Genomic DNA, 26992 nt, shown 5'->3' on the forward strand with positions numbered 1-26992 from the left:
GTATCACTAAACTCGTCCTCCAGAGAAGCGAGGTTGCTTAAAACGACGTCGACTGGGTGACCTCGCATGTATAACACGGGAGGTTTAGGAGTGAACGGGATTTTATACGACTTCGCATCTTCAACCTGCGAAGTAGTTTTTCATGGACTCTGCCGTGTACTTGGTAAATTGTGAACTCATGCCAGGTTGTTTCTATGATCGAAACGGTTCATGTTGTAGAAGTTGTCAAGATGATAAACCTTGTGGAAGATCAGAATAATTGAATACCTTTTAGTACATAATCGGAGATGATTTGAGTGTGATTATTTTTGTGAGAATAGATTTGTCCATACTGGATCAAACCCATTTCATCACTGGGATGTTATAAATTCCCTTCGGCAGAAAGAAATGGATTTCCATGGCGGTCTCGCTGCCATTGTAACGGCTCTCTCTCTCTCTCTCTCTCTCTCTCTCTCTCTCTCTTCTGTTCTTCCACTCTTCAACCCTAACGATTTCATGGTCACTTCAATGCTATCACAACGGCATTTTGAAGCGGAAAAGCTAAACGATTGAAGCGATGATGCTTGTAATTTCTGCTCCATTGGCCTTTATAAAATGAGACAATTAAGCTTTGTCAAGTAATTCGCCATGTTAGAGATTTCGCGATCTTAGTATGTAAAAAAATGATTGATTTCAGCTTTGCCTGAGGGTGTTATGTTTTTGCTTTGTTTTCTGATGTTTGTTTTTCCTCCATTTGCGGGGGTGTTAGATTCTCCACCCTTTGTGGAGAGTTTAACCTCCCGTTATGGAGTGGCTTCCGCGCGTTTCGATTTAATCTGTGCCTTTTTTAGGGTTTGAGCTCGGTTTCCTAATATCATCCTCTACTAACACGTTTTGACTGGCCCTATATGCCCGACATTGTTGTTGGTCTGCTTTCGCAACGTGTTATTAAACCTGTCTAGTGCATGTGCTCGAGTTTAGATGCTGGAAGTTTTGGTTCAATCTTGTATTTCGTGATGAAATCTTATAATGCCTTCAAGCCTTTGAAATGAGATTACACCTCTTGTTTAAAAAATAAAAAACTTTGGCTGAGGGGAGGATATCATAAATCACAACACTAATCTACTAATAGCCAAAAGCACTTTTAAGCTTAAACATGAGCACAAAGCAATTCTTGGCTAATTCTTCTTGCACACTTGAACACCTCTGTAACACACCATCAAATAGTCGTGAGTTTCACAATACATTTTGAAAATTTGAATAGTTCATTTTGCAGGTCTCAATACACAAATTATTTGTCCATACGATAAGATCGATTGTAAATCGCTGAAAATCTTAGAAGTTCAAATTTTTCTAGAGAAAAAATGAATCTTTAAAATTGCTTCTTTTTTACTGAAACGGGTTTGAATCATGCACTTATCGATGTCTAATCAATCGAATTTGTTTTCCATATCAGTCTTTAAAATGTGTGCAAAAGGATGTGTAACTAGCAAGTAATTATTCAACGTTCTCGAAGTATCACTTAACGTTGCCTACGTTTATGTAGCGAAAAATTATATAGTACCAACATTGTCATTCACTTTTGTTGAGAGATAGAAAGTGACCCACAATATGCAGTAACGTTCTTTTATTTGCAGCAAGTCTCATCTGGCAATGATACATGAAACATCGGGAGTACTCTTTTTATTTGACCGTACTTGGTCCTTAGGATATATATACAAACATAGATACAAACCGACTTAACTGTGAACCACTTCACTAGTAACAGTTGAGCTACCTCCCAAAAAACCCTCCCCTTCCCCCCCACCCACACCTCTCTCTCTCACCACCCCCTATCCCTCTCGCTCATCTGATTCCTGACAGATCCCATAACAACCACCCACCAAATGCAAAAATATATACAGCCTTTTCCAAAAAAAAAAAACACAGTTGAGAACAGCCCAAAAGCAGCTGACACACGGTTGTATGAATAAATGAATTTACCATATATTTTTAAATTAATACATGTACAATAAGCTCGAAAACCCAAGGGCATTCTAAATTCTCATTTTAACCATTTTGACCGCGCAAGCGCTTCAATAACCAGAGTCTTCTCAGTCTCTCGTCCAATTTCAAGAACATTTTGGCCCTCTTCTCATCAAAAGAAAGAAACTCACATGCCTCAATAATGAGATCGTCGTCAAAACCTGGAATTTTCTGCACCATCTCAAACAAATAATCTAAACACACTGACTGGTTACTTCCAGTTAAAGCATCAGCAATCCTACCGATGTTTGCAGCCATGGCACTCATCATGTCTATCATTAGATCGCTTTGCCGTCTCTTCTTGGAGTGCTGTTTGGAAGATGAAAAGGGCCTTTGAGATGATCCTTGGGGGCCATCGCCAGAGTCATCTTGGCTTGGGGCTTTATCAACCATAATATTGCTTAATGGGGTTTCTAAGTGCACTTCATTGTTGGAAGTGGGATTTGCATCCTGTTTAGCACAGGTTGTTGACCAACATCCGGTTGCATCATTGTTGCCAATGATAAGACACAACTTATCATACTCAACAGATCTCGCCCGTAAAAACTTTGCATCAGGATGCCTCTGTAGAAATACACGAGTTAATACATCACTGCGAAACTGACAAAGAGCACCAAAATGGGTTTGTAGATGGCTTACAATCACTAGTAAAAGCTATAACCCTTGCATGAAATCTCAATAATTCCGCTATTATAAAAAACTCAGAACAAACTCTTTGAAAACATCCATTTCAAGCACTCTGGCTAATGAAACATTAATTTCATTTTCCTTCATTATATTTTTACTCATGTCCAGTAAACTGTCTCAAGCATGTAAGATGATGTTCAACTAAGAAGCGTACACACCAACTGGTCTCCACAATCGTGTCAGGACAAGGACAACACTCAACGTGCTCTGCACATGCTTAAATAATTGTCTGACATGCTCCGTTGTTTTCTAATGGAGTAATGCCTCTAGTCAGACCTGTTGGGGACCCATACAAGAAGTTGTCACTTCATACAACACCACTTTTACGGGCACTGTTGATTAATATTACATAAAGTTTTTCCTATCAAAAAAATATTTCATAAAGTTGATATTATTTGGGTTTTTCATTTTTTTTTCACAGAAATAATGTTTCCGATTATTAAGCGAACTTTAAGATGCAGCCATATACTATATGTACTTACTATTCAAGGTGTTCCCAATGAGTCTGTGTCTTAATTTTCCTATAATGACATGTCCGCATGTTCTTGTCATATTAGGTCCATGTCCTATGTCAGAATCCATGCTTCTTAGGTACTCAAGGACATTGAATTTGTAACTCCATACGTTGCAGACAATTGCAAGGTTAATTGTTATCCAAAAGACAAGATCCTAAGGGTCGTTTTCAAACACAACACTACCAACTCCAGAGAACAAGAAACGCACCTTAATGTATTCGTTCCAAACGGCGTCATTTGCAACAACCATCTTCCGTGTCTTATCCCACTTAAATCCTTTATGGGATAGGATCTCCTTTACATGTCCATACATTTTCTTCAATGTTTTCAAGCGGTTCCTGATGTTTGCCTTCTTCAAATCAAGCCCGAAGTTGGCATTTAAAGCCTTGACAGCAGCCTTATATGCCACAGGTGTAAAACTTTTCTCAACTTTATTCCCCAACTTCACCTGCTCAATTAGTTTCTCTGTTAAGCAACGGTCCATCTCAACCGTCCATACCACATACTTTCCTTTTCCATTTCCATTGTCACTTCTGTTCTCATATAGTTCAGCTCCTACACCTTCATTGTGTGCAGTCCAATCCATGTCAGCTTCAGCATCATTTATAGAACTCTCAGTCGGATCATCATTACCAAGAATTACGCACAAGTCAGCATAGTTTTCTATTATTCGTCCTTTAAGAAGCCTCACCTCAGGATTTATCTGTTTAACAGCATACATAGGAAATAAGAGGCAGTAATATATAAGAGAAAACGACTATTTAAAGATGAAGCTTACCTCAATGGAGTCCTTCCAAACAGAGTCCTCTGCAGTGACAATCTTTTGTTTCTCATCCCATCTAAACTCACCCTGATCAAGGAGCTCCTTAACACTGGCATACAGTTTCCTCCACATTTTAATTCGGTTTCTAACATTGTCTTTTGTCAAATTGAGTTGAAACCTTTCATTTAAAGCAAACACAGCTGCATCATATGCCATATGCTTAAATTTGTTATCTAATTTACTTTTGTTCCCCAATATCACTTGCTCTACAAGAATCCTGCTGAGACAGCAGTCCATTTCGTTTGTCCATGTCATGTTCTCATCTTGATCATTCTTGATGCCAATATATCGAATTGGCGAGACATCTATAGCCTCCATACCCTCTAAATCACCAGCCAAACTATGCCCAAAATCATCACCAGTTCTTGAAAAGCTTCCAGTTGCATAGCCGTTGCCAAAGATAATGCAAAATTGATCATAGTTCTCAACAATTCTCCCTCGAAAAGGCCTAGCATCATGGTGGGTCTGCAGAGAAACCAGTTGTTCTTTATTAAAAAGATTTAAGAATTAAGACTAGCCTTTACCCAGCTACGAAACAGGAAAATCAGGTATTATATTCCACAAAGCTAAAGAAATGAAACATATCCAAAAGGGATTCAGGTCCTTGGCAGTTGTTGTTTTAGTGTCTTCAGAGATGACATTCGAGGAACGGTCCTACTTTGCTATTAAAAAAAAATACCGCTCCATGCTTACACACCTTCATACAATCTACATTTCACAACCAATTTGTTACAACTAGGCAAGAGTGGTCCATTACTCATTCTATCATTTCGTCTTCTTTTTTTTCCTTGATAAAAGGAATCTTACAAGTTTAGGACCATAATTTTATCTATCGGAATTTCTTTGTTCAAAATACTTGAATTGACAATTCAAATATTGTAATGCCAAGTATTGACAATTCAACTATTGTAATGCCAGCCATAGAGTTGAATAGGGCGCAAGTGGCGTTAAGTGCGCTATGGTTGGTCTTAACTATTTCTGCAAATTTCAGACTCGTACGTGTCATGCTAGTGTTACTTAAGCAGCAGTTCATTTCTTTTTTCCACATTACTCTACCCTGCTCTCTACAGCTACTGATCTGAAATTCATTGTCCGGAGACAAGCTCAGCGAGCCATCACCATTTCTGCGGCTCATTAATGCACAGTTATTTGCCAAAATATCAGCAGGTCATCATGATTTTCAACAAGCCTTTCTCTAGATAGCCCCGCATCTGGCTCTGCCTGCAGGCCTAATAGATCAATCAATTTAGTAGCCATTCTTTTCCATTGTAGTGTTTTTTTTCCTTGCATTTTATTATTGACTCCCTTTAAGACACATGATTGAATAAAGTCAATTCACAGCCTTTCAATGGAAACTTCTTTGATATTCATACCATTCAACTGAATTTAAATATTCATCAAAACTCATTTAGGAAGTACAATTGTTTCCACTGTATTGAAAATCAGATGTTGCTCAGAGCATATAACTATCAAGTATCAACAGTCCAAAGAAACATTAATTTTCCATTACAAAGTCACAGAACAGACAGTAAATAAAACCATTTAGCTATGTCTTTAGAAGATATTTTCTTACATGCTACCCCAGCCGTGAATACTGTTTTGTCCATCAAAACAATAACACTGGGCCAAGTGACATGTGACAACCAGACCCCCTGGACGAACCCTACTGGGGCTGCAAATTCTTATGCATATCAATGTCCCTCAACATGCAGTTTAAAAGGGAAACCAGTCATTTTGCATACCTTGGTGTAATCATTCCACACTGAATCATTGCCAATTATCATCTTCCGTGTTGCATCCCACTTGAATCCAGTGTGAGAAAGGAGTTCCTTCAGAACCCTGTACTGTTTGTTCCAAGTTCTAAGACGATTCGTAATATGGTCTTCACTTAAACCAGGACCAAACTTTTCATTTAAATCTGTTAGAATGATTTTATATGCTTCATGTTGCAAAATGGTATCCATTTCATACCCGTTCTGCACTTGCTCCGCCAGGGTCTTTGCCAGGAAACAATCAATTTCTTCAGTCCACCTAAAGTTAATTGCCTGCTTGTCATCACTCCAACTTTCAGACAAGTTTGCAGTCTCTACTCCCTCATTGACAGACACTACGTCCATCCCGACTTCGGGACAATTATCCGGACACCTTGCTATTGCTTGATCATTGCCAACGATGATACACAACTCATCATAATTATCAATGAATTTTGCACGAAAAGGCTTAGCATCAGGGTTTATCTGTTAGTTACAATTTATAAACAAAACTTTAGTCACCAGTTATATGTTACAACAAGAGCTTGAAAAATGGGCAATCATAACTGAAATATTGTCAATACAAATATACAATACATTGAGAGTTAATGCAAATATCATGGCCATCAATGGTCATGATTCATGAAGTGCCATCAAGAACTCGATAAATAGGTGGGAATTTTTGAATGAACAGTAGCAGGGAAACTGATGCATCTGGACAAAAATAAGCCAAGTTGGCATCTTGAGTTTCTCCAAACATGATTCATCAATTGCAAATTTTCTAGAACATTAGTAAAGAAACAAATTTCCAGAACATATTGGTTGAGACTTAAGCTAAAATATAACATATTTAGCACCAAAGGCAAATTCGAGAGTAAAAATTGATTTAGAGATTGAAGAACGTTGTCAAGGTCAAGTAATGTACCTTAACATAGTCACCCCATACAGCATCATCTGCAACAACCATCTTTCGCGCTCCGTCCCACTTAAATCCTTTTTGAGCAAGGATTTCCTTTAAAAGCCCATACTGCTTCCTCCATGTTTTCAGCCGGTTTTTTATATGATCTTTAGTTAATTCAAGTCCAAATTTTTCATTTAAAACAGCAACTGCTTCTGCATATGTTGCTGTTTTTATGATGTTATCGGACTTGTTTCCCTTTTTTGCATGCTCTACGAGGACCTTAGAGAGGCAACGGTCCATTTCATTTGTCCATATCACGTACTTTACCTTCTCTTCTGCATTGGAATCCCTCGTCTGGTATAACCTTCTATACATACCTGACAATACATAGGTGCAAGTGCAACAACACAACCTTCATTACTTTACATACAAGGAAAACAATGCATCGGTTAGATCAATAGAAGCCTATGGCAATTGAATTCTGCATTAGAGTGCCTTGAGAAACCAAATTGATTTCATGCACAAAGTCATCTCACTGTTGAAGAGAAACCAAGGGAGGACTAAAAACAGTACATACATTTATCCTCTCTTTTTTTGTTTCTTTTGAGTTTTGATTCTTTTGAATAGTTTGGAGGTGTAAGAGAGGAGGAGCACAATACTTTGGTTAAACTTGCATCAAAGTTTTGTCCCAAACCTAGGTACACATGGAAGGATCTCAACTTTCCAGAAAGCCACTTTGTCAATAGAGTAACAGCTCAGCCAATCTAATTACTGTATTAGCACTCCACAAATTAAGCACTTAAAGTACATCCAAAAGGTGAGGCAGTTGTACTTATCTTTCCTTTTCATGTACCATGACTAATAAAGGGAAGAAGGAGAAGGAGTTGGATTTAAGGAGGAGATGCCATGTGGATTTATCTTGAACCTTAGAAATTGAAAACAACTTTTAAAAGAGTGCCACATGAACTACTGAACTACATGTGCATTGTTAATAGTACAGAATACATATACCCATCATCATTATTCATCATAAGTGTCGCTTCTTGCGTAACTAGCTATCATGTGAATTATCTTTGAAACAAAAGTACAGACCGTGGTTGACAAATACTTGGGTGCTAAAGTTCCCTAGGATTTATCAGTAAAAACTTTCCGGTACTACACTTTTAAGTAGTACGAACTGCACAATGGTCATTGAGTGTGCCAAAGATTTTTTACAAGTAGTTGATAAAAAATAGTGATTCGTGGTTTCCACTAACTCAAGCTACAAAACAAAACTCAAATATTGCGTAAGGTTTTTCTCCAAGGATTATATAAAGAAGTACAGCTAGATCAGTCCATGAATTAAGGCACAGAAGTTGCATACTTAAATGAGAAAAAAAATCGTACAGCGTTTCACTAAGATTGTTTATCAAAAGCTGCAAAACCTATTCTAGACGACACTGCAACAACTATAGAAAACAGGATTATAGGACATTAGTTTACTCAATAGCTGCAATAGAACAAAACCAATGATGATTAAATTCATAATAATTGAAATGATTACTCGCAGTATTCAGCCATTGACGTCAATCATCATGTTGTCTATGATTTACTTTCCGTTCATTTCACTAACTTCAAAAGACTTCTTATTTGGTCTACCATCTACCCAATACCTGCTTTGCAAGACTATGGTCACGTAATCTAGTAAAACCTCAACCACTTAATGAAACAAACAGTGATTCAGCTGTTCTATCAACATTCAACGGAAACTGAACCATGACACATACGTATACTACAACAAACTCATAGTACAAAGCAGAATAGAACAAAACGTAACCCACGAAGATTTTTTCCTTTCTTCTTTTGGTTTCTCCAATTGAAACTTCTAGAAAATACAGTCCGCGTAAATTTCTCATCCGGTTCCCCATCAACATTCTTCATAGAACTCGAGTATAATCTTATAATTGTGCAACTTAGATACTACCTCCGTCCCAAAAAGATTCTCCGGTTCATAAAACCAGAAATTAAAAATACCATCTTTGTCTAAAAAATTCTAACTTTTTGCTGCTTGTTACTAGATATCAATGAGTTCTTTTAATTCATCAAAAAAAAAAAATTGAATTTTTACACGGCAAACACATCAATCCACAATTGTTATTTCCCTTTCAATGAGATAATTACTCCTGATTTTCCTACAACGCCAAATTGCCATCAATAACTCAAACATATATGTAAATTTTTCTACAATGTACATATATATATATATATATATATGTGTGTGTGTGTGTGTGTGTGTGTGTGTGTGTGTGTCTTGCAAGCAATTTTTACATGTGGTAACTACACACACACAGAGAAGAGAGAGGGACCTGGGGACGAGGTATATGAATGCAAGCAGAGAAGAATGAAATCGTTGGTTCCAAACCCTAGCCGAGTGCGTTAATAACAAGGGAACCGTCGGCTTATGGCGTCCGATTCCAAGCGGCGGTTCAGAAACAGAGGGCGTTTGGCTGCCAACCTTTCTTCTTTTCTACTGTAATAATCATGAACTCCAGAATATGATTTGCCAGTTTCGGATTACAAATACGTACGGAGTATGATTTTGTAGAAAAGTGCACCATCGGCTGTGCAGGATAGGTAAAGTGCAGCAGGGTAGTATTTGTACTAAATTTTGAAGAATATAAATATATATATATATATATATATATATATATATATTTTTTTTTTTTTTGACCGTTTTACCCGTTCCACTAACAATTTTCACTTTTTTTCTTTTTTGAATTTTTTTTTGCATTTGTTAGTTTTATGCCTCATGTTTTTTAGTTTTTCGATTTGTCTCGTTAAGTTAAATCCGAAAAGTAATTTTTTTTACTTTTACCCAAATATTTTGAATATTGACCACTTTTAAGTAAAAAAAATCAAAAATTTACTTTTTCGAGATGGATCAATAAGTCACAAAAATTTGGCGCAAAACTAATAAACGCGAAAAAAATGCAAATAAGGACAAAACTAAAAAAAAAAATCTAAAAGTTATAGAAGTCTTAGTGGAACAAGCTATGCGTCTATGTCGAGAGATTTTCCGGCTATTAAATTTAAAACAAAAAAAAATCACACAATCCAACGGCCGAAAAATCACTCGACACAGAGGCACAGAAATTTTCGGAACAGAGGAGATCGGACTCTTTCATAATAATGTTCATTATTAAGCATGCTCTGAGGTCAACCCATCACAAAATTCATAATTTGGGGTCTAAAAGACTAAAAAACCTTCTGAACAATCATACATGGGGCTAAACTTGTAATATGCCAAACTACAAAAAAAATTACTTAACATCCGTTGATCAAGTTTGCGGCCATATGGTTAGAGTATGCGGCCACATGGTTGAAGTTTGCGGTCACTTAGTGGTAGCAAAATTGTACCTCCTGCTCTGGTTCATTATCAGTATGATTAAGGGGGTGTTCGGATAAATAAGCCACTTTGGCTTATTTTTTGTCCTTATTCAAATTTTTTTCGTATCACTTGGCTTATTGTCATTTTTTTAGGGATTATTGCATCTTCGCGTCAAGAGAAATCTAAAAAGTAAAAAATTTTGACCGAAATCCAATTTTTTTTGAATAAAGACGAAAAAAAATCAATAAGCCAATTTTTTCGTTTTTATTCAAAAAAAAATTGAATTTCGGTCAAAATTTTTTACTTTTTAGATTTCTCTTGACGCGAGAATGCAATAATCCCCAAAAAAATGACAATAAGCCAAGTGATACGAAAAAAATTTGAATAAGGACAAAAAATAAGCTACTGTGGCTTATTTGTCCAAACGGGCCCACTCTGTTTTTGCGATTAATCATGCACATAACGATTGACATATATACGTAGAGATGGCTATCTTTCTCCTGAAGTCTAGGACAACTACTCCGGGTTTGAGGTGGAACGACAAAGATTAGTGGCGGTGACTATGGAGCTCCGACATGGTTGCAAAGCAATGCAAGAAGACAGGAGTGAATAAATGGTATGGGTTTTGACAGAGGAAATGGTGGACAACGTTAAGCTGTCTTAACATAAAAAAGACCATCTTTGACAAAGAAAAAATAGTTATTAGTCTGTGAAAAAGATCTAGTTTGCACCCATCAACCAAACTCTCCAACAATTCATTTACGTTCTTTCTTCTTCTTCTTCTATCAAACCCTCAACTTTCACTGCGGAACTGTGGATTCCTCCTCTCTATACTTGTACGATGCAGCCCAATAGAGAGTTTTCAAAGTAAGGCAGCTTAGCTTAGGATAGCCAGGGAACCAATAAAAGAGATTCAATTGATTCTGGTTCAAGTTCTGCCCAACTAACCACCCTTTGCTTGGAGTTATGCTCTGATCAGTGATCCTATTTACCTTGAAGTTAACCAGCGCAGCAGTGCTTAAAAATGCCCGCGATAGCGGTGCAAAAGTAGATAGAGATCTCATCGCGGATGGAGCTTCCTTGTAGAAAAACTCCAAAAGTCCAACAAGAGTAAACATATCAGCAATCCCAAATATAGCGCATTGGAAAGAAAGCCAAAAGAGACTATTGGGCTTGAGATGGTCCTTTTAAGGCTTGATTCTTTCTCTTCACCTCAACCATACCAGCTATGGCCATGGATATGGCTGACAGAACAAGCCAGAACCCGGCACGTTGGAGCTGCTTGATGCCCGTTGTATGGCCGGTGATCTTTCTTGCGATAGAGACAAATACAAACTCTTAGACGGGGATAAGGACCGACATGAAAATAAGGGGATCTGTATACGGCTTATGTTTAGTTCGGTCCATGAGGTACCCTTTGAGGACTGATAATGTTTGTAATTGGGACAAGCACGTGTGCTTGCTAACATTTCTCCTGACGTTCAGCTAGCCCTCACTCTTTTTATTCTGAAAACTTTTCCCGTTCGTCATCTCCCCAAATACAATTGAGAGCAACAAAAAATGCCAACTTGATCAAGACCTCCCTCGGTAAGCTCCCACTATAACAAGAGATAGCATGCTCACATATGCTAAGTTCATAGGGGGCTTCAGGGTATAGGCCGTTATGCAACAGGATTTCAGACATCCGATACCGTTATTTACTTACTTATCGGCCAATATATATTGGCCGTATCACCGGTACTGTTACAATTCCCGATACCGTAATTTGAAACCCAATTGAGGTTATTGTCACACACTTTTTTTAAAAGAGAACATGTCCAATCTGAGAGTTAGCAGTCAAAGAACAAGTGTCTATTAGTCTCCTCCACACCTGAACCAAGCACACTCTGCAGAATTGAAAACCCCCCATTTGGCTACCCTATCCTTGGACAATCTATCTTGGAAAGCAAGTCACTGAATTATAGCTCATCTATATAGGTGTGTGGAGACAATACCAGGCTAGAATATGCCATGTAACAGGGGAATCATGCGATCTAGTAGCCTGTCATTGGTTTCCTGCACTCATTGATTTATCGGCTTTAATGGTAGTACAGATTCATATATCGTAGTGGAAGAAATAAAAGGACGAGTTTCTTTTTGGTGAGTGAGTTTTCAAAGAAAAATAAACCAAAGAACAATAGCAAGAGGATAGTCTACAACCCAAATAGCTGAAGAGCAAAAGAACGAAACCATAACACGAAACTCAGGATCTCATAAATCTCAGAGGCTAGAAAAATGAACTGGAGCAAAGACACAAAATACATCAAGAAAAAAGACTACAGCCTTTTCAAACTATCTCAGTTTGAATTGCCGATTGATTCCCCACATATCACAAATATTCTTGTTTCCTCCGGTAGAACCCATCTGCCAAGATCTTAGAAAGCTCTAATAGTATCAATAATCTTCTCGAAGTTGTACACATTCAATGGTACTTATGTGGTACATCATGCTAAATAAATTCCAAGGTAATATTATCAGTTTTCACTTCTAATCCAATGGGTGCGATGTGATACTGCAGCAGTAAGTAGCTGAGTATACTTACCAACGAGACAGTCGACCACCAGTCAAAGAGATGTGTCCACCTCAATGGATAGATGAAATATGTGTTTGTTTCTTTTCCTGTATGAGTTGTGTCACCAAGCTCATAAGAACTGCCATCTTCCTTCCTCTGTCCCACCTCATGCACTCTCCTCTCCATTTCACGCTATCTCTTCTCCTCTTCACGTGCTCTCCTCTCCACCTCGCGTGCTCTTCTCTCCGCCTCACGCTCCACCTGCATCTTCTCCATATCAGCCTTTAAGTTTTAGAAACTCCTCATCACGCGCTGGTGATGCAGCATCAGATGCAGGAGAAGATGGAAGACGACTTGGACCCAACCCCTACTAACCCCTGTACCTCTTCCTCTTCCCAAGCAACTCTCTAGACATCTCCTCCGCCTCCGGCGTCGACCACACAACGGACTGAGAAGATTCTCCACCGCACAAGCAGCATCTGCGCCTGTAATTGTATAAATAACAAAACACACTGAACTTTTCCTCCACTCTCCATGAACATGATGCACGTAAGTGTTAAGTAGTAGGATACCTACATGTTTTTCAACACAAATATAAGGGATTCACTCCTTAGTATTGGTATGAATTTTCTCATACAATTCTAGAAAATCATAGTTCTCACAGCCATCATTCTCCTCTGGCTATGAAGTTTGGTTTACATCAGTACATGGCCAGTATACAAGAACAAAAGGAAAAAATGGATAAAGTAGACATCATATATCCGAGTGAAAAACGTATACAGGTACAGTAATCACCGCAACAAATGATCAAGACCCCGAACAACGACTATGGCCTAGGAATCCCCTGTTATGTTTGTCATTATCCACCATTTCTACAAAGAAAGAGAGAAAAACTGGAAACAGTAGCAAATTTGTCATAAGTTCAGCAAAAGGATCGACACTACATACCTCTTCCACCGTATTAGGCAATTCTTCTCTGTCCTTGAGGTTGTTCCTTCCCACTCTATCTATCTCTGCTACTTTTACTACGGTGGCAAGCATCCTCATTTGATACACGGTACTGCTGATGCACAGAAACAGATTCCCCATGTTGGACCCAAGTCTTGTAAGAAATAGATATTCCTCTGACGATCAAATGAATCTTGACAACTTCAGTGCTTTGTTTTTTGGCATTCAAACTTCAGTGCTTTGCTTTAGATGTTATACATATGTTCAGGGACGGTGGCATAGGACGGCGACCTATGCCACTATGTTTTTTTTAACAACATAAAAAAGAATTTATTGATCTTTGAAGAAAAATCTAGAGATTAAAAGGAACCCGAGCAAAACGGCATCACAAGAAGTAGGCATATGATCAGTATTTTGACCCAACAAAAGGCACATATACACCCCCAACAATCATATCCCCCCTATGCCATGGCACCAGAGTCTTGTACGGTTCTAATAGGTTGACATCTCTCACAAACTTTAGAACCTAGGTCGATCCCGCTTTAGTCGCATAATCCTTCAAAATGTCTCGCGCTCCCGCTCTCAATCATTGCTCTCACAAATTCTAGTAGGTTGGGATGTGTTTCGAAGCTGCTTTCATGGTCCCGCTAACGCACGCGAATTATGTGACTTAGGTTGGCACTGTCGACAAATTGCCAAACTCGTCTTCAAGATCTTAATTTAAAATTATGCATTTTTACAGTGATTCATGGGCATATATATAACTTTTCTTTAATGTTCCTACCCAATACACTCGAGATTTACAATTAATAGGCCTTTTAATTTGGGGAGTGATTTTGCCACTCCCCTTTCTCTAACGACACTTCCCTTTGTGTCTCTATCATGTGATTGTTTACGAGAGAGGGGAGTGAAATGTTAGAGCAACAATTTATTGATTGAACTTTCATATTTTTTGGGGTCAAATGAAATTAAATCTTATTTCTCATGCATGCACAAATTTAATTCTGCATTCTGGTGTATTTCTTCTCATGGCTGGACTTAAAAAATGAGCACGGCAAGCTTAAAGTACAATTTTCATGCTACTATGTGGAAATTTTTATTTTTTTGGTTAAGGACTTTCCAAAACAAATTCCTAACTCTGTCCCTGACTCCCCGTATATGTTTATACAAACATTGTGCTTGCATATAGGCGTGTATGGGTGCAACCTTGCTAGCACCACATACACACCCACATTCACATGAGTGGTGGGTCCCACACACACTTACACCTCAAGTGTGTGTGGAACCCACCACTCATGTAAGTGTGGGTGTGTATTTGGGTGTGTAAGTGTATGTGGTACTAGAATTATTTTTCCTTCCACTTTCTATCTCAACCAAACAAGGGGAGGATTTTTTTTTTGCCTTTCTTTTCCTTTGTCTTTCTCTTTTCATAAATTTTTGGGGGTTACGTATTCGATCGCACAACCAGGCAGTTGGCCCAGTAATTGTGTAGGAGTACTAGTAAATACTATGAGGTTTCGGGTTCAAATCTTATGAAAAGGAGTTTGGGAAAAAATAGGTTCTTTAATCATATGACAAAAAAACTAAGACTCGCACGTTTATTGCCGGTGATTGAATCTAAAACGGTCTTGCTATTGTCAGCCCACTGGGCTGACGATAAACAAGCTAGAAGACAAAGAAAACACGTATTTCTGTGCACTTTTTACATCATTTAATATACATTCACACACTCACTATTGTCAACCCATTGGGCTGATTTTAGAATTTTCCAATCTAAAATAGTAGAGTGGTGCTCGGTCCCTTTCAACTTTGAAGTATTGTTCTCAAACAATGGTAATTGCAACTATTGGCAATGACAGACCTGTCCTATTTCAACTTGGCAGTTGGCTTACCATTAATGGAGAGAAAAATGGCTGCATTGCACTGATGTTTTGCCCTGACCAGTGACCAATAAAGTTGCGACATGTTAATTGGGTTCACGTTAATTATCAGTAGGACTTGAACCCTCGCCGAGTGCAAGGAATATAGAGTGCTTACTAGTAGTTTTTTTTACAATATAATTTACATTTGTCTCTTAACACACAAAACTTTTAAAAATGTCAATTACACACTCGAACTATCAAGAAACACATCAATGTTTCCCTATTGTCAATCTCTGTCCAAAACAAATGAAAAACTCTGACATGTACATTTTTTCAGAAAAAAAAAAAAAAAAAAAAAACAAGAGCAGTGGATGCACACTTGGTTTTAGAGGAAAACTCTGAAAACCCTAAATGGAAATTTCCTTCCAAAACTTACTCATCCCTCCACCCAAAGAACCCTACTTTTTCATCTCCTCCCATTTGAATCCATCAAGGTGGGTCTTCAGTAGAGACTCTTGCTTGAAGGAACCCATTTAGAAAATTTTGCAAATATCCAACCCATTGGAGAAAGTCTGCAAATTCACCCACCCATTTGGGATAAATGTTTGTGAATTGGCGTACAAAGTTATAAATTCGTTTGAGTATTCAAACTCCGTTAGGGTTTCAATGAAACTCTAGTTGATGGAACCAGATACAAGGCATACGTGAAAGAAAACAGAAGTGGTGAGTGAAGGTGGTTGGAGGATGTAAGGGAAGAAAGAAGGAAATGTAGGATTTTTTATTTTATTTTATTGAATTAGAGTTTTAAGGGTAAAGAGAGTAATTATAACGGATTTTAAATAGATTTAGGGGTTTGAGATTTTTGGTGGGCATCAAGAGGAATAGAATCGAGCTGATCTTGGGCTCGGTGACAAGGAAGCTGTGGAAGTCAAGTTTGCCAATGTCGATATTCTAGAGAGAGAGAGAGAGAGAGAGATGAATTTTTCCCTCCTAAATGCCAAGTTGGGAAGAAAATAGCTCAAAAAGCTTAATGTAATTGGCCTGTTCGAGCTCGGCAAAAAAAGCACATGTCAGCATTTTTCGTTTGTTTTGGAACAGAGATTAACCGGGGGGGGGGGGTGGGACATTGCTGTGTTTCTTGATAGTTTAGGTGTTTAATTGACATTTTAAAAAGTCAAGTGTCTTTTTGTAATTTGAGTGAAAGGTCAAGAGTTAGAATGAAATTTTCCCTAAAAATTAAACATGAAATCTTTAAAAAATTTAAAATAAGAAAAAGTAAGGACACTGATTTTGGTGTGAGCGCAAAAATCAATTTCCAAAAGTAAAACAATTTTCGTAACTTAAGCTACACCAACCCCAAATGAGGCACAATTTGGCAGTTGGAACTCCACACTTGAAATACAAACTAGGAAAGATTACTATCATTTGGGGCATCGCCACCCCTTTTTTCACCACACATTTGCTATAGACCCGCGTCACACACGGCAGTTCCCCCACGGGCATTGAATAATTGATCTAAACGAGGGATAAATCATTTTAGTTTAGGAAAGTTGAGTCAAGAAGAAACTAAATACCAATTTGGTAAATTCCTAGGGGAAGTGAGGTGCTTTAAATATAAAAATCTGATATCTGTTGTCTTTATTCCTACTTCGATAGGAGGCAATCTTCACAACCACCAGTTTCACAGAACCCCCCCAAAGGAGTAAACATGATGGAACAGAGAAACTGGAGACTGGGATCACTTGTGTTCTCTTCTTCTCTCCTCTGCATTTCTCTCCTCCTCCTCTGCTTTTCAGTTTCTGCCGCTCAAGGATACAAAAACTACACGGTTGGTGAATCATTGGGTTGGTACGACACCCTTCAAAAGCCCACTGTCAATTACCAGAAGTGGGCTGCTGATAAGGATTTCAGCTTGGGAGATTTCCTCAGTAAGTCTCTCTCTCTCTCTCACACACACACACACACACTATCACTATGGCGTTGATTTTCGCCCTCTCCAAATTGTTAACTTTGGTGAGTGCGAAAATCGATATTCGATATGGAGTTGATTTTCGCACCCTCTTTGAAAGTGCGGTTAGTAATTGGGAGAGCCCTCTCCAAATTGTTAACTTTGGTGAGTGCGAAAATCGATATTCGATATGGAGTTGATTTTCGCACCCTCTTTGAAAGTGCGGTTAGTAATTGGGAGAGCGCGGAAATTACTCCCCATTTGTTATCCTTTTCTAGTTTCTAGAAATTTTCAGGATCTGGTTGTGAAGACACTCACAACAGCTTGTTTAAAACTTTATAAAAATTTCTTAAATTTTTTTTTTTGACAAGAAAAATTTCTTAAATTTGATCATAGAATTTTCATAAGGACACATTATTTTGGAATGCTTGCTTTTTCTTGATATCTGGCTTGTGTTTTATCAAGAGCATCCTATTTTGATTTCAAAGAGTAATTTTTTTTATTATTTTTGTTTTGAAATTGGCCAGTTTTGTTATTTCTCAAGCATAAAAGTTCATGGCCGAATTCTAATTTCTAACGCTCCAAATATTGCAGAATTGTGATCAGTATTAACAAAGAGCATGGCCTCTTCCATTAGCCTTTTTTCTATCATTCGCAAACTGATTTATGTTTTTGGAGTTCATTTATAAAAAAGTGGAGTGTTAAAAATATTACCCTAAAATATTACACAGAAAGATGTTTATGCAAATTCACTTAAGACCCCGTTCTGCTAAGATTTTTATTATTTAAGTACTTAATTTTCGTTATACGAGATAAGTCATTCTCTCACAATACCTCCCCTTTGATTTAATATAAGTATACTTATTTTTCTTTGAGGAATGGGCCTAAATAACAAAAAATAATAATAATGTGTCATAAAAAAATGGGAGTTTATTTTTTGTAGTTATCAAAATTGCCGACAATCTGACCTACATTTCGGTGAGAAACTACTAAAATTTCCATTTATGTTGGGGATAACTGAATCTGACACCGCCTTATCTTGGTTGGTGGCTGAACGTTAGAATGTGATAAGTATTCATCGAGACAAATCAAAAACTATAAAATAAAAATAAAAAATAGATTGGAGTTGAAAGAAAGAAAAGAGAGCAAGACTAGGAAATCTTTCTTTCTAAATGGTTTTCGTTTATGATATTTTTCTAATTCTTCTGATGTGAAGACGATCGATACACGAATGCTTAATCTCAAACGTTTTTGTAAAAAATAAAAAATAAAAATCTCAAACGTTTTAACTAAAAATTATAAATAATTCGTTAGCCATAAAAGTACTACTACCATCTAAAAATTTGAGTGATGATAAATTGGAACCAAATAGCAACCCTAATAATTGAGTGATGATAAATTGGCAAAAGCAAGTTAACAGGGAAGGAAAGGGGATTCCACTGTCTTTAATCTTCACCAATAGGCACGTCCGTGGTTAAAGTTAAGGCTTACTAGTCACTATCCCATAAGATTCTAGGTTAAATTCTCTCCTGTACCTATCAACTCTTTTGAGGTAAAAAAAATAAAGCTTTTATTTGGTTTTTATTTTTGGGTATTTTAGTTTTGGTAGTGGGCAGAGAGAGAAATAATGAGTAGAGAGAGATAGAGAGAGAAATGAAAGTAATAATTAGAGAAATATGATAATAATTGATAAGAAAAATAAGGTAATGATTATAAAACAAAAACAAAATAAAGTTAAAATGGAAAAGGAACAAACTCAAATTGAGGTCAGTCTGAGCTCTACCAGTCTGTCAGCTCGGCTAGTTTGAGCTCGAACTTGAATTTTCGGTTTCGGATAACGAGCCAAGTAGAGTTCGGCTCATTCGACAAAAGATCGATGTTAAGGGAGACTTTGCTCGATTAAAAAGTCTCGTTTAGTAAATGACTAAGCTCAATTCGTTGCTCAAGTGGTCGAGCTTGACAAAACTCGTTTTGGTTTGTTTGCAGCCCTATCCAGAATTAACCTTGGTTCGCATAAGTTATCCGGACGACACATGCCTTGTTCTCTTTCCTTTTCAAAAAATTTCTCCTAGATTCCCCTTATTTTCAATATTTCTTTCTCTATCTCTCTTCATTTATTACCTATACTTTTTTTCAAAACACTTTTCAAAACACAAATCAAACAATGCAAAGTTTTTAAAAAAAAAAAAAACCTGAAGGAACAATGCATGTGAAGCAAAAGAAATTGACAGCTTTAAACAGCTGTGCATGTGATGTGATATGTTAGTAGTACTTCACTTCACTTCACCGGTTCACCCACACGGGTGTCGGTTTCCAGAGCAAAATAGTAGTAGTAGTTGTTGAGAAGTTTAGCATCTATTATTGACCCACCGACAAAGCAAACATAAAGATCTAGAGCGTCCATTCCTCTTCTTCAACGTCATGTGGTTGCACTTTACTGGCTTGTCAGTTTGTACAACATTGGTAAAGTCGCTCGGCGCTAGTAGGCGGAAAGAAGCTGTCTAGCACCTACGCGCCAATTAGTTGGCCGTCCAGGCATCCATGCGGGGACTAAATGCCGACTAGACGGCTGCCTAATTTAGGTGTTGGACTACCACCTAGTGCCTAGGCGAAAGGTAGGCAGTCGATTTTTAGAACACTGCTGCCTTACTATTCAAGGACTTGGTTGTCCAATTTTGCTCATTTGTAACCTCTTCTTCGATTCATACCTCATTAAAAAGGTTGGAAGTGCTTGGGTTTTTGTTTTTTGTTTTTATCATCGAGACTGCTAATCATGTCAATTTTTTATTTATTTTTATAAACTTTATAACTCAGGTGCCAGGGTACTTGAGTTAACCATGTTGCTCGGATATTAATTAACACATGATTACACAGATTTATCTTAATTGAGTTTGATAGAACCTGACAAAGATTTCTTTTTAACGTTAAAGTGTTATGTAATCGTATTAATGTATTATTTAGTATCTGATTATCGTATTGGTGACTTGATTGATGGTTTTCTTGATGACGTCTGAAACGTAAACGGTTTCAGTCATCAAAACTAGGTCCGGACTCCGGAAGAAGAACTCACGCATAGACACATATATAAGACTATGCGTATTGCGTCCCTTGTTTCATTGTTGGCAACCCAGTAGTAACCCACAAGTTGTTGTGGGCTCCATCAATACGTGAGCCCTACTTTAGAGCCCCATACAAATGATCAAAGTCGTTCTCTATTTTTCTAGTAAATGTTTGAATATATGAATTCCGAATGAAAAAGTTGGACAATTAGATTAACTACTTGATTGAGCTGATTTTCTAAGGGATATTCAAAAAATTAGTACTGTGCATGGATCCCACGTCTATTGTGAGTGCACGTGTGTGCAATTGTGTTTGTGGTGGAAGAGTTTTCCTTTAGGATATTGCCTACTCTCTTTTCTGAACGCTCGATTGATATTAGGGACATACCTAAAATGAAAACATTTTACACTTCATCTGAGGTTAATTCATGTGATCATTACACGATGATGCAGTTTTCAATACCGATAGCAACCATTCCATTGTACAGACATACAATTTCACCACGTACAAGCGTTGCGACTACAACGACGCCCAAGACAACGACACAATCGAATGGTCCGCCGCGGATCCCTCCTCCACCAGCCCACAGCCGGTCACGGTGGCGGTCCCCCTGGTGAAACAAGGAATGAACTACTTCTTCTCCGGCGACTACGACGGCGAGCAATGTAAATTCGGGCAGCATTTCAAAATAAACGTAACTTACGGACAGGGACTTCCCCCGAGCTTGAAGAGCCCCTCGGAGGACGCCCCTGCTCCGGCGAATCCCGATTCCGGGGACGAAGAATCCGCGCCGGACACCACCGTCCCGTCAAATTTTAACAATCCCAAGGAGAGCAGTGACGATGATAAAGTGGAATCAGGGTCTGTTTCTTTATCAGTCTTTCCGAAGCTGTTCAGGAGGGAAATGAACGGACTTCTGCTATTGTTAGGGGTCAGTTTGTTATTTCTGATAGTTTGAGGTTAAAAAAAAGGAAGAGGGAGGAGAGCATATACAGTATATGTTTTTTGTTCGTTTTATTTTCATTTTATTTACATTTTCTTCCATATCGCGTGTATTTATTCGTGAGCTTTTGTGATGTTTAATTAGGGGAATCTGTGATTTGTCTTATTGATGCAATAAAATCGATGTTCCTCTTGCTTCTTCTTCTTTTTTTTTTTTTTTTTAAATTACTTACCAGTGGATTTGGCTCATAATAGTGCCCAAAGCCCCTTTTGTCCATTGCTACACCTTGAGGGGTGTTTCCACTAGCGAAAAAAGCGGGTGGCGTTTTTTCTATCTCGTTTAATAATTTTTATCATTTTTTCATCTCGTTCACACTAATAAAATAGTTGTCAACAAAAATATTTTTTGCTATAGTAACTCTGCTTACAAACTCATCTACAACTTATTTATTAACGAAAATAACTTGACATTTCTCAATAACTCATTCGCTACTGAAAACATCTAACAACTTGATTACTACAAAAGTTTTTTTCAAAACTTATTCATGAGTGGAAGCTACACTAATCAATAATTCACAAATGCAAGAAGAATGTGTTTTCATAATAACGGGGAAAACAAATTATGAATAGGGTTCTAATCGGTCGTGGAGTATGTAAATTGACATTCTATTGGACTAGCTGTTAGAAGTTAGTTGACACACATCCTTATTAGTATATTTTTTAAAATTCAAGCTACATTTTCATATTTTTCTGAATCTTCTCGCTAAGTAATTCAGGCTACATTTTTATACTTTTCCGAATCTTCTCGCATAGCCTAACGATGGGATGCAAAAATTATATCCAATTATTAAGAGAATCAACCAAAAAAAACCGTGCCAAAAAGTCTCGAAAAAATTAGGGCAAATATAAGGGTGCGCCTGTATAATTTTCCGGAGGTAAAGCTATAAAAACAACGGAAGAACGAGAAGACTTGATTCCAACGCCTTCATTCCTCTACCCTCGGCGGGCTCTGTTTCGTCTCCCACCGAGAAAGAAAGAAAGAAAGAAAGCGCAACAATGGCGGAACAGTCGTCGTCGTCTTCAACTGCAGCTCCGGCTGTTCCGGAGAAATCGGATGCTGAAGTAGAAGAACTGCTGGATCGGATGCTGACTCGTTTAGCACTGTGCGACGACTCCAGGCTCCAGAACTTGCTCTCCAAGCTTCTCCCTCTCTCCATCTCTTCTCTCTCTTCCCCCTCCCCCTCCGTCAGAAACAAGGTGCCGCCCTCTCTCTCTTAATTGTTCTCTCTATTTCGCTTACAATATCTCATCTTCGCGTGACCTAAATTCAGTTGGTTTGCTTATTATGTAGTGTTGAGTCCTTAGTAACACAATACTTCAATATGCCCCGCGCTCACGCGGTCAATTCTCGCAATGTGCTCGCGTTCTCAATCATCGCTCTCGCGGATTTAGTAGTATGACATGTGATTCAAAGACACTTTCACGCTTGAGCTCCCGCTAATGCACGCATTCGTGAATTATGTAACTTAGGTTGAGCCACTTGTGTGTTCGCGTTTGTATTTGTGTTGCTCTGGCCCCCTTTTTTGTAATTTTTGTTTTGTTGGAAAATTTGCCTTTCCATTACATTTTCTAAACAGTGCAATTGAGTTTCTTAACATTTATGTGTAATAGGTTATTTGCTTCTGCGATTTCATGTGAATGTTGCATTTTTTTGTTTTGATAACTGCATGTCTGGGTCAGCTTGTGCACAACTTGACTAATTCCAGAGCCCTAAAGTTAACGATAGGCAAACTGTCGAGTGGCCCCAAAGTTTTGCTTGGAATATTTGGCTTCCGTGGGATATGAACATGCGACCCCACGGAGGACAAGTGCTTATTTGCTTTCTCATGCTCACTTGGCCAAACCCCTTGGGCTTTCTTTAAGCCTTGAATTGACACTCACATGCACGCTCTCTCACTGAAATGCTTGCTACAAAGGTGATAGATGTCTGGACAAAAGCACCTTGAGAGCTTTCGAATTGGTGACTCACGTTGCCAAAGCATAGCCTTGCCTGTGGGGTCGCTCAACGTGCGTCTTTTTTTGTGTGCATATTTTTACGCACTTCACATGTCCTACGGTTTTTAGGAATAACATACTCTCACCCTCTCCCCCAACCTGTCAATCTTTGCTTGAAGTGAGAGAGTACCTATTTGAGAATGTTCTACTTATTTATTTATAGAACTTGATGTACACTTGCATCATCACATATTTTTCTAGGTTTAGAGCAACTTTTGTAACTTCTACGTATTTGCTCTCTCTCCCTCAGACCCTCTCTCTTATAAGTTTTAAATGATTTTATGTACTTCATAATCTTAAAATTAAAGTTCAAATGCTTACGCTTCAATGGCTCGAGGTATCACCTTTCCTCTGGAGGGATGAAACGCTTATGAGTTCTTTATTTCGTTTGGTCTAGTTTTTTTTTCTTTTTTGCGTGTGTGGTCATGTTATTGATCGAATTCGATCACAAGTAGCCCATTGTCTGCTGAAGATTGATAAAAAGAAAAGTTTATGCACCCCTGTTTTGCCATACAGTTGAGATCTGAAGTTGAGGGAAGTCATGCCTGATAAGGAACTCGAAAAAACATGCTGGAACAGCACCCGATTGAATAAATTCAGCGATTGGAAGACTGCATCCTCATTAAAAAAGTGAGCTGAAAAAAATAGAACACATTGATTCTTCTAGAGTCTAGATCATATACTTGATAATTATGTGGAACACTTGTGGAAAATTGGTTGCGGTAGACCAGTAATATGATGATAAAAATCAGCTGATGGGTAGCACAAGGATGAGACAAAGCTGGAAATTTTGGGGAGTAAAGTTACGAGAGTGCTGAGAAGTCTCTCTTTGATAGTTGGTTGCTGGCAATGATAGATGAATAGTTGAGTATGTTAATGATCGTCGGAGATTTTACAGAAAGCTATTATTGTCACAGCTTTGGGATGGAAAAAATGGTTAGCAAATTTCTTAATGTTCTGGCAGTCTACTGTTTTTTCGTAAGAAAGTAAAAGTTAAAATATAAGGGGATGTGTCCAACATACAAAAATACGAGGCCACAAACCCAAAAAGTCCATACATCATTATGAGAAGGAAAAGCTATGAAATGCCATAAAAGTTCCAGAGAGGGATGACTCTGTTAGTACATTATGATCCCAATTCCCAATTACACAAAAGGCTAAGAAAATCATTCTTCATCTTTTGTAAACAAGTCTCTATGCCATCAAATTGACACTCATTCCTTTATGTCCAAATGCGTGACATCAAACATAATAGGGCCATTTTCCAGATCTTCCTTTGCCATCAGTCACCTGTCACCCTCCCTTTTGGAAGAACCCATACCACTTCAAATCATGACAGGGCTGAAGTGCAGAGACCCCAAATGTTTGAACAATGCCTAAGAAGATGTGACACCAACTCATCATCCCTCTCACACGCTTCCTCCTCCGGTGTTAGATTATCTACTCTGAATTTTGTCCTTGGGAGGAGCATTAGTCTTCCAAATAGCCTTCCTAGGTTCTGGAGAGCCATGCCTCCGCAAAGAGCTAGATGAAAAGATTTCACTCCCCATTTAAAACTATGGTTTCCTTGTAGGAATTTCTCAATCTGTGACGTCTCTCCAAATGGTTCATCAACTCCCCCATCTCCGAATCCTAAATATGCTATGGAGTTGATGTCCTACACCACCCCACTCACATCTCTACCGGCGTAGTTCTCTTCTCAGCTTGTGCATATCTTGGAACATATCCGTCATCCTCTCCTCTCCACAACACATGTAATCAGAACTTCACATTATGAGCTTCCCTCGCCACTTATTAGTTGTTGACGATGAGGCATGGTGATATCTTTCTGTTCTAATGCCACTACCTCGGGAACAAGTGTCGGGTGCGATGCAGGTATCCTTGCTTATCAAAAATAAATAAATAATGTAGAGGTATCTCGTCTGTCGGGGCTCTAGTTGGAGGATGTGGACACGGCAAAAAGAGATCATATATGTTATATATAAATATCTTTTGCCACTTCTTTGGGATGAAATGGGTCAGAAAAGGTACTTCACTCATTTTTCTTCTCGAAAAAATGTTAACGTGAAATACAAGTCGACTACCGTATACACTATTGTACACCAAGTCCCTTCGGATGTATCAAATTGTCACACACATATCCGACACCCTTGTCCACGTGTTAAGTGTCCAACACTCCATCATGTGTATTTAAGTTTGTAACCTATACGAGGCCTCTTCACCAGGCCACTGCTTTTGAATTTCAAAGCAGTGTTCATCTGAACATGGAATGTCTGCTCATCTCATGCCTCTTAGATTAGCAAGTATCTTACTTCTAACTTTCTAAATCCTGATTGAGTTTATGACTTAAAAATTTCTAAGCTTGGGTTCTCATTTTTGGATGGTTATGCAGGGATGCTAATTGGGCCCAATACTGTAGTACCATTTTATGTGATCGCAACATGTGATCCATATGCAGAGATGTAAAACAAGCCCGTTTGGTGTCGTGGTCCTAAGTTACCATTATCATCATATCTCATCTTATGACAAGAAAATGACTCCACATAAAGTAGTAGGATCCAATAACTCCCTGAAATGATTAATTCTAACATGGTTACTGAACACACAAAGTGTTGAATTGATCTGATTGGTTGACATTCTTAGCTTCTTCTCTGTTTTCCCCTTTTAGTCACGTGTGTGAACATTTAATTCTCTTAAAATTGATCCCCATGGAAATAAGGAAAGTTAAACATGAAAATATTTTGTACAACTTACGTGATACATGTATATTAAGTTCTAGTATTTGTGTTTTAGCTACATATGCCTATGATTGCTGGGTACCTTCTTTTTCAGTTCCTTATATGAAGGATGGCAGTAGAATTATTTGTTATTAACTTGTTATGCTTGCATTTGATTGATAGTTGGCCTTGTCATGATAGGTTATAGAGATCCTGAGTCATGTCAACAAGAGGGTAAAACACCAACCAGATATTGGTTTGCCGCTGTCAGAGTTATGGAAATTGTACATGGAAACTCAATCAACTCTAATGGTCAAGAATTTTTGCATTGTGTATATTGAGATGGCATTTGAACGATCCAATTTAGAGGTATGCATGGATCTGGTTTTGAAGTTTTATTAAATTAGGGTGTTTTAGTTGATTTGGTTAAATTGGTTTCCCGGAGAACAATTTCGAAATTAATGGTTATACCGGTTGTTTCTCTATAGGAAAAGGAAACTATGGCACCTATTCTTGTAGCTAACATTTCAAAGCTTCCTTCCCAGCACCAAGAGATAATCTTGCGAATCACGGTGAAGGTATGTTACATTTCTGTCCAGATTCCTTCAGAAGCCAACTTTGTTTGGTCCAGCCACAAAAAAGTACGGTTTTCCTCAAATTGAGGTCTCACCTTGTTAGCTATCTGTGAGCCCTTCCCAGTACAACACCTACCCTTCCCCCCCCCCCCCCCCCCCCCCCCACCCACCACACACCCACACACACACACACACACACACACACCCACAAAAACCACATGTCAGGGGTGTTAAAGTGAAAGAGTAGGCAGTCTCTTTCTTGTGTGACAGCTGATGGTCTATTGAT

The 26992-nt window shown here is 38.2% G+C and overlaps 3 protein-coding genes across 5 annotated transcripts in view; 2 read left to right on the plus strand and 1 right to left on the minus strand.

Moving 5' to 3' along the window:
• Nucleotides 1-1943: 1943 nt before the first annotated feature.
• On the minus strand, nt 1944-9325 carry LOC131312527 (uncharacterized). Of its 2 annotated transcripts, none has more exons than XM_058340361.1 (6): nt 9027-9325; nt 6706-7058; nt 5772-6266; nt 3985-4494; nt 3415-3909; nt 1944-2568 (listed from the first exon to the last, which is right to left on the minus strand). In XM_058340361.1, the coding sequence occupies exons 2-6, from the start codon at nt 7054-7056 to the stop codon at nt 2029-2031; spliced, it is 2391 nt and encodes a 796-aa protein (XP_058196344.1). In that variant the 5' UTR covers nt 7057-7058; nt 9027-9325; the 3' UTR covers nt 1944-2028. The 2 variants fall into 2 exon arrangements, with proteins under 2 accessions (XP_058196344.1, XP_058196342.1); XM_058340359.1 differs by having other exon boundaries at nt 1944-2604.
• Nucleotides 9326-16957: 7632 nt separating this feature from the next.
• Nucleotides 16958-21553, plus strand: LOC131312528 (early nodulin-like protein 18). The gene is made up of 2 exons (XM_058340362.1): nt 16958-17337; nt 20870-21553. Exons 1-2 carry the CDS (start codon nt 17118-17120, stop codon nt 21373-21375), a joined length of 726 nt encoding a protein of 241 aa, XP_058196345.1. The 5' UTR covers nt 16958-17117; the 3' UTR covers nt 21376-21553.
• Nucleotides 21554-22305: 752 nt separating this feature from the next.
• LOC131312529 (uncharacterized) overlaps nt 22306-26992 on the plus strand; it is a 38531-nt gene continuing 33844 nt past the window's right edge. For both annotated transcript variants that reach the window (XM_058340363.1, XM_058340364.1), the window contains exons 1-3: nt 22306-22616; nt 26333-26500; nt 26620-26709. In XM_058340363.1, the coding sequence (XP_058196346.1) occupies nt 22416-22616; nt 26333-26500; nt 26620-26709 (459 nt within the window). In that variant the 5' untranslated portion in view covers nt 22306-22415. The remainder of the gene's footprint in view (nt 22617-26332; nt 26501-26619; nt 26710-26992) is intronic.

The sequence above is a fragment of the Rhododendron vialii genome, chromosome 13a (genome assembly GCF_030253575.1).
Source record: "Rhododendron vialii isolate Sample 1 chromosome 13a, ASM3025357v1".
Classification (NCBI taxonomy): domain Eukaryota; kingdom Viridiplantae; phylum Streptophyta; class Magnoliopsida; order Ericales; family Ericaceae; genus Rhododendron; species Rhododendron vialii.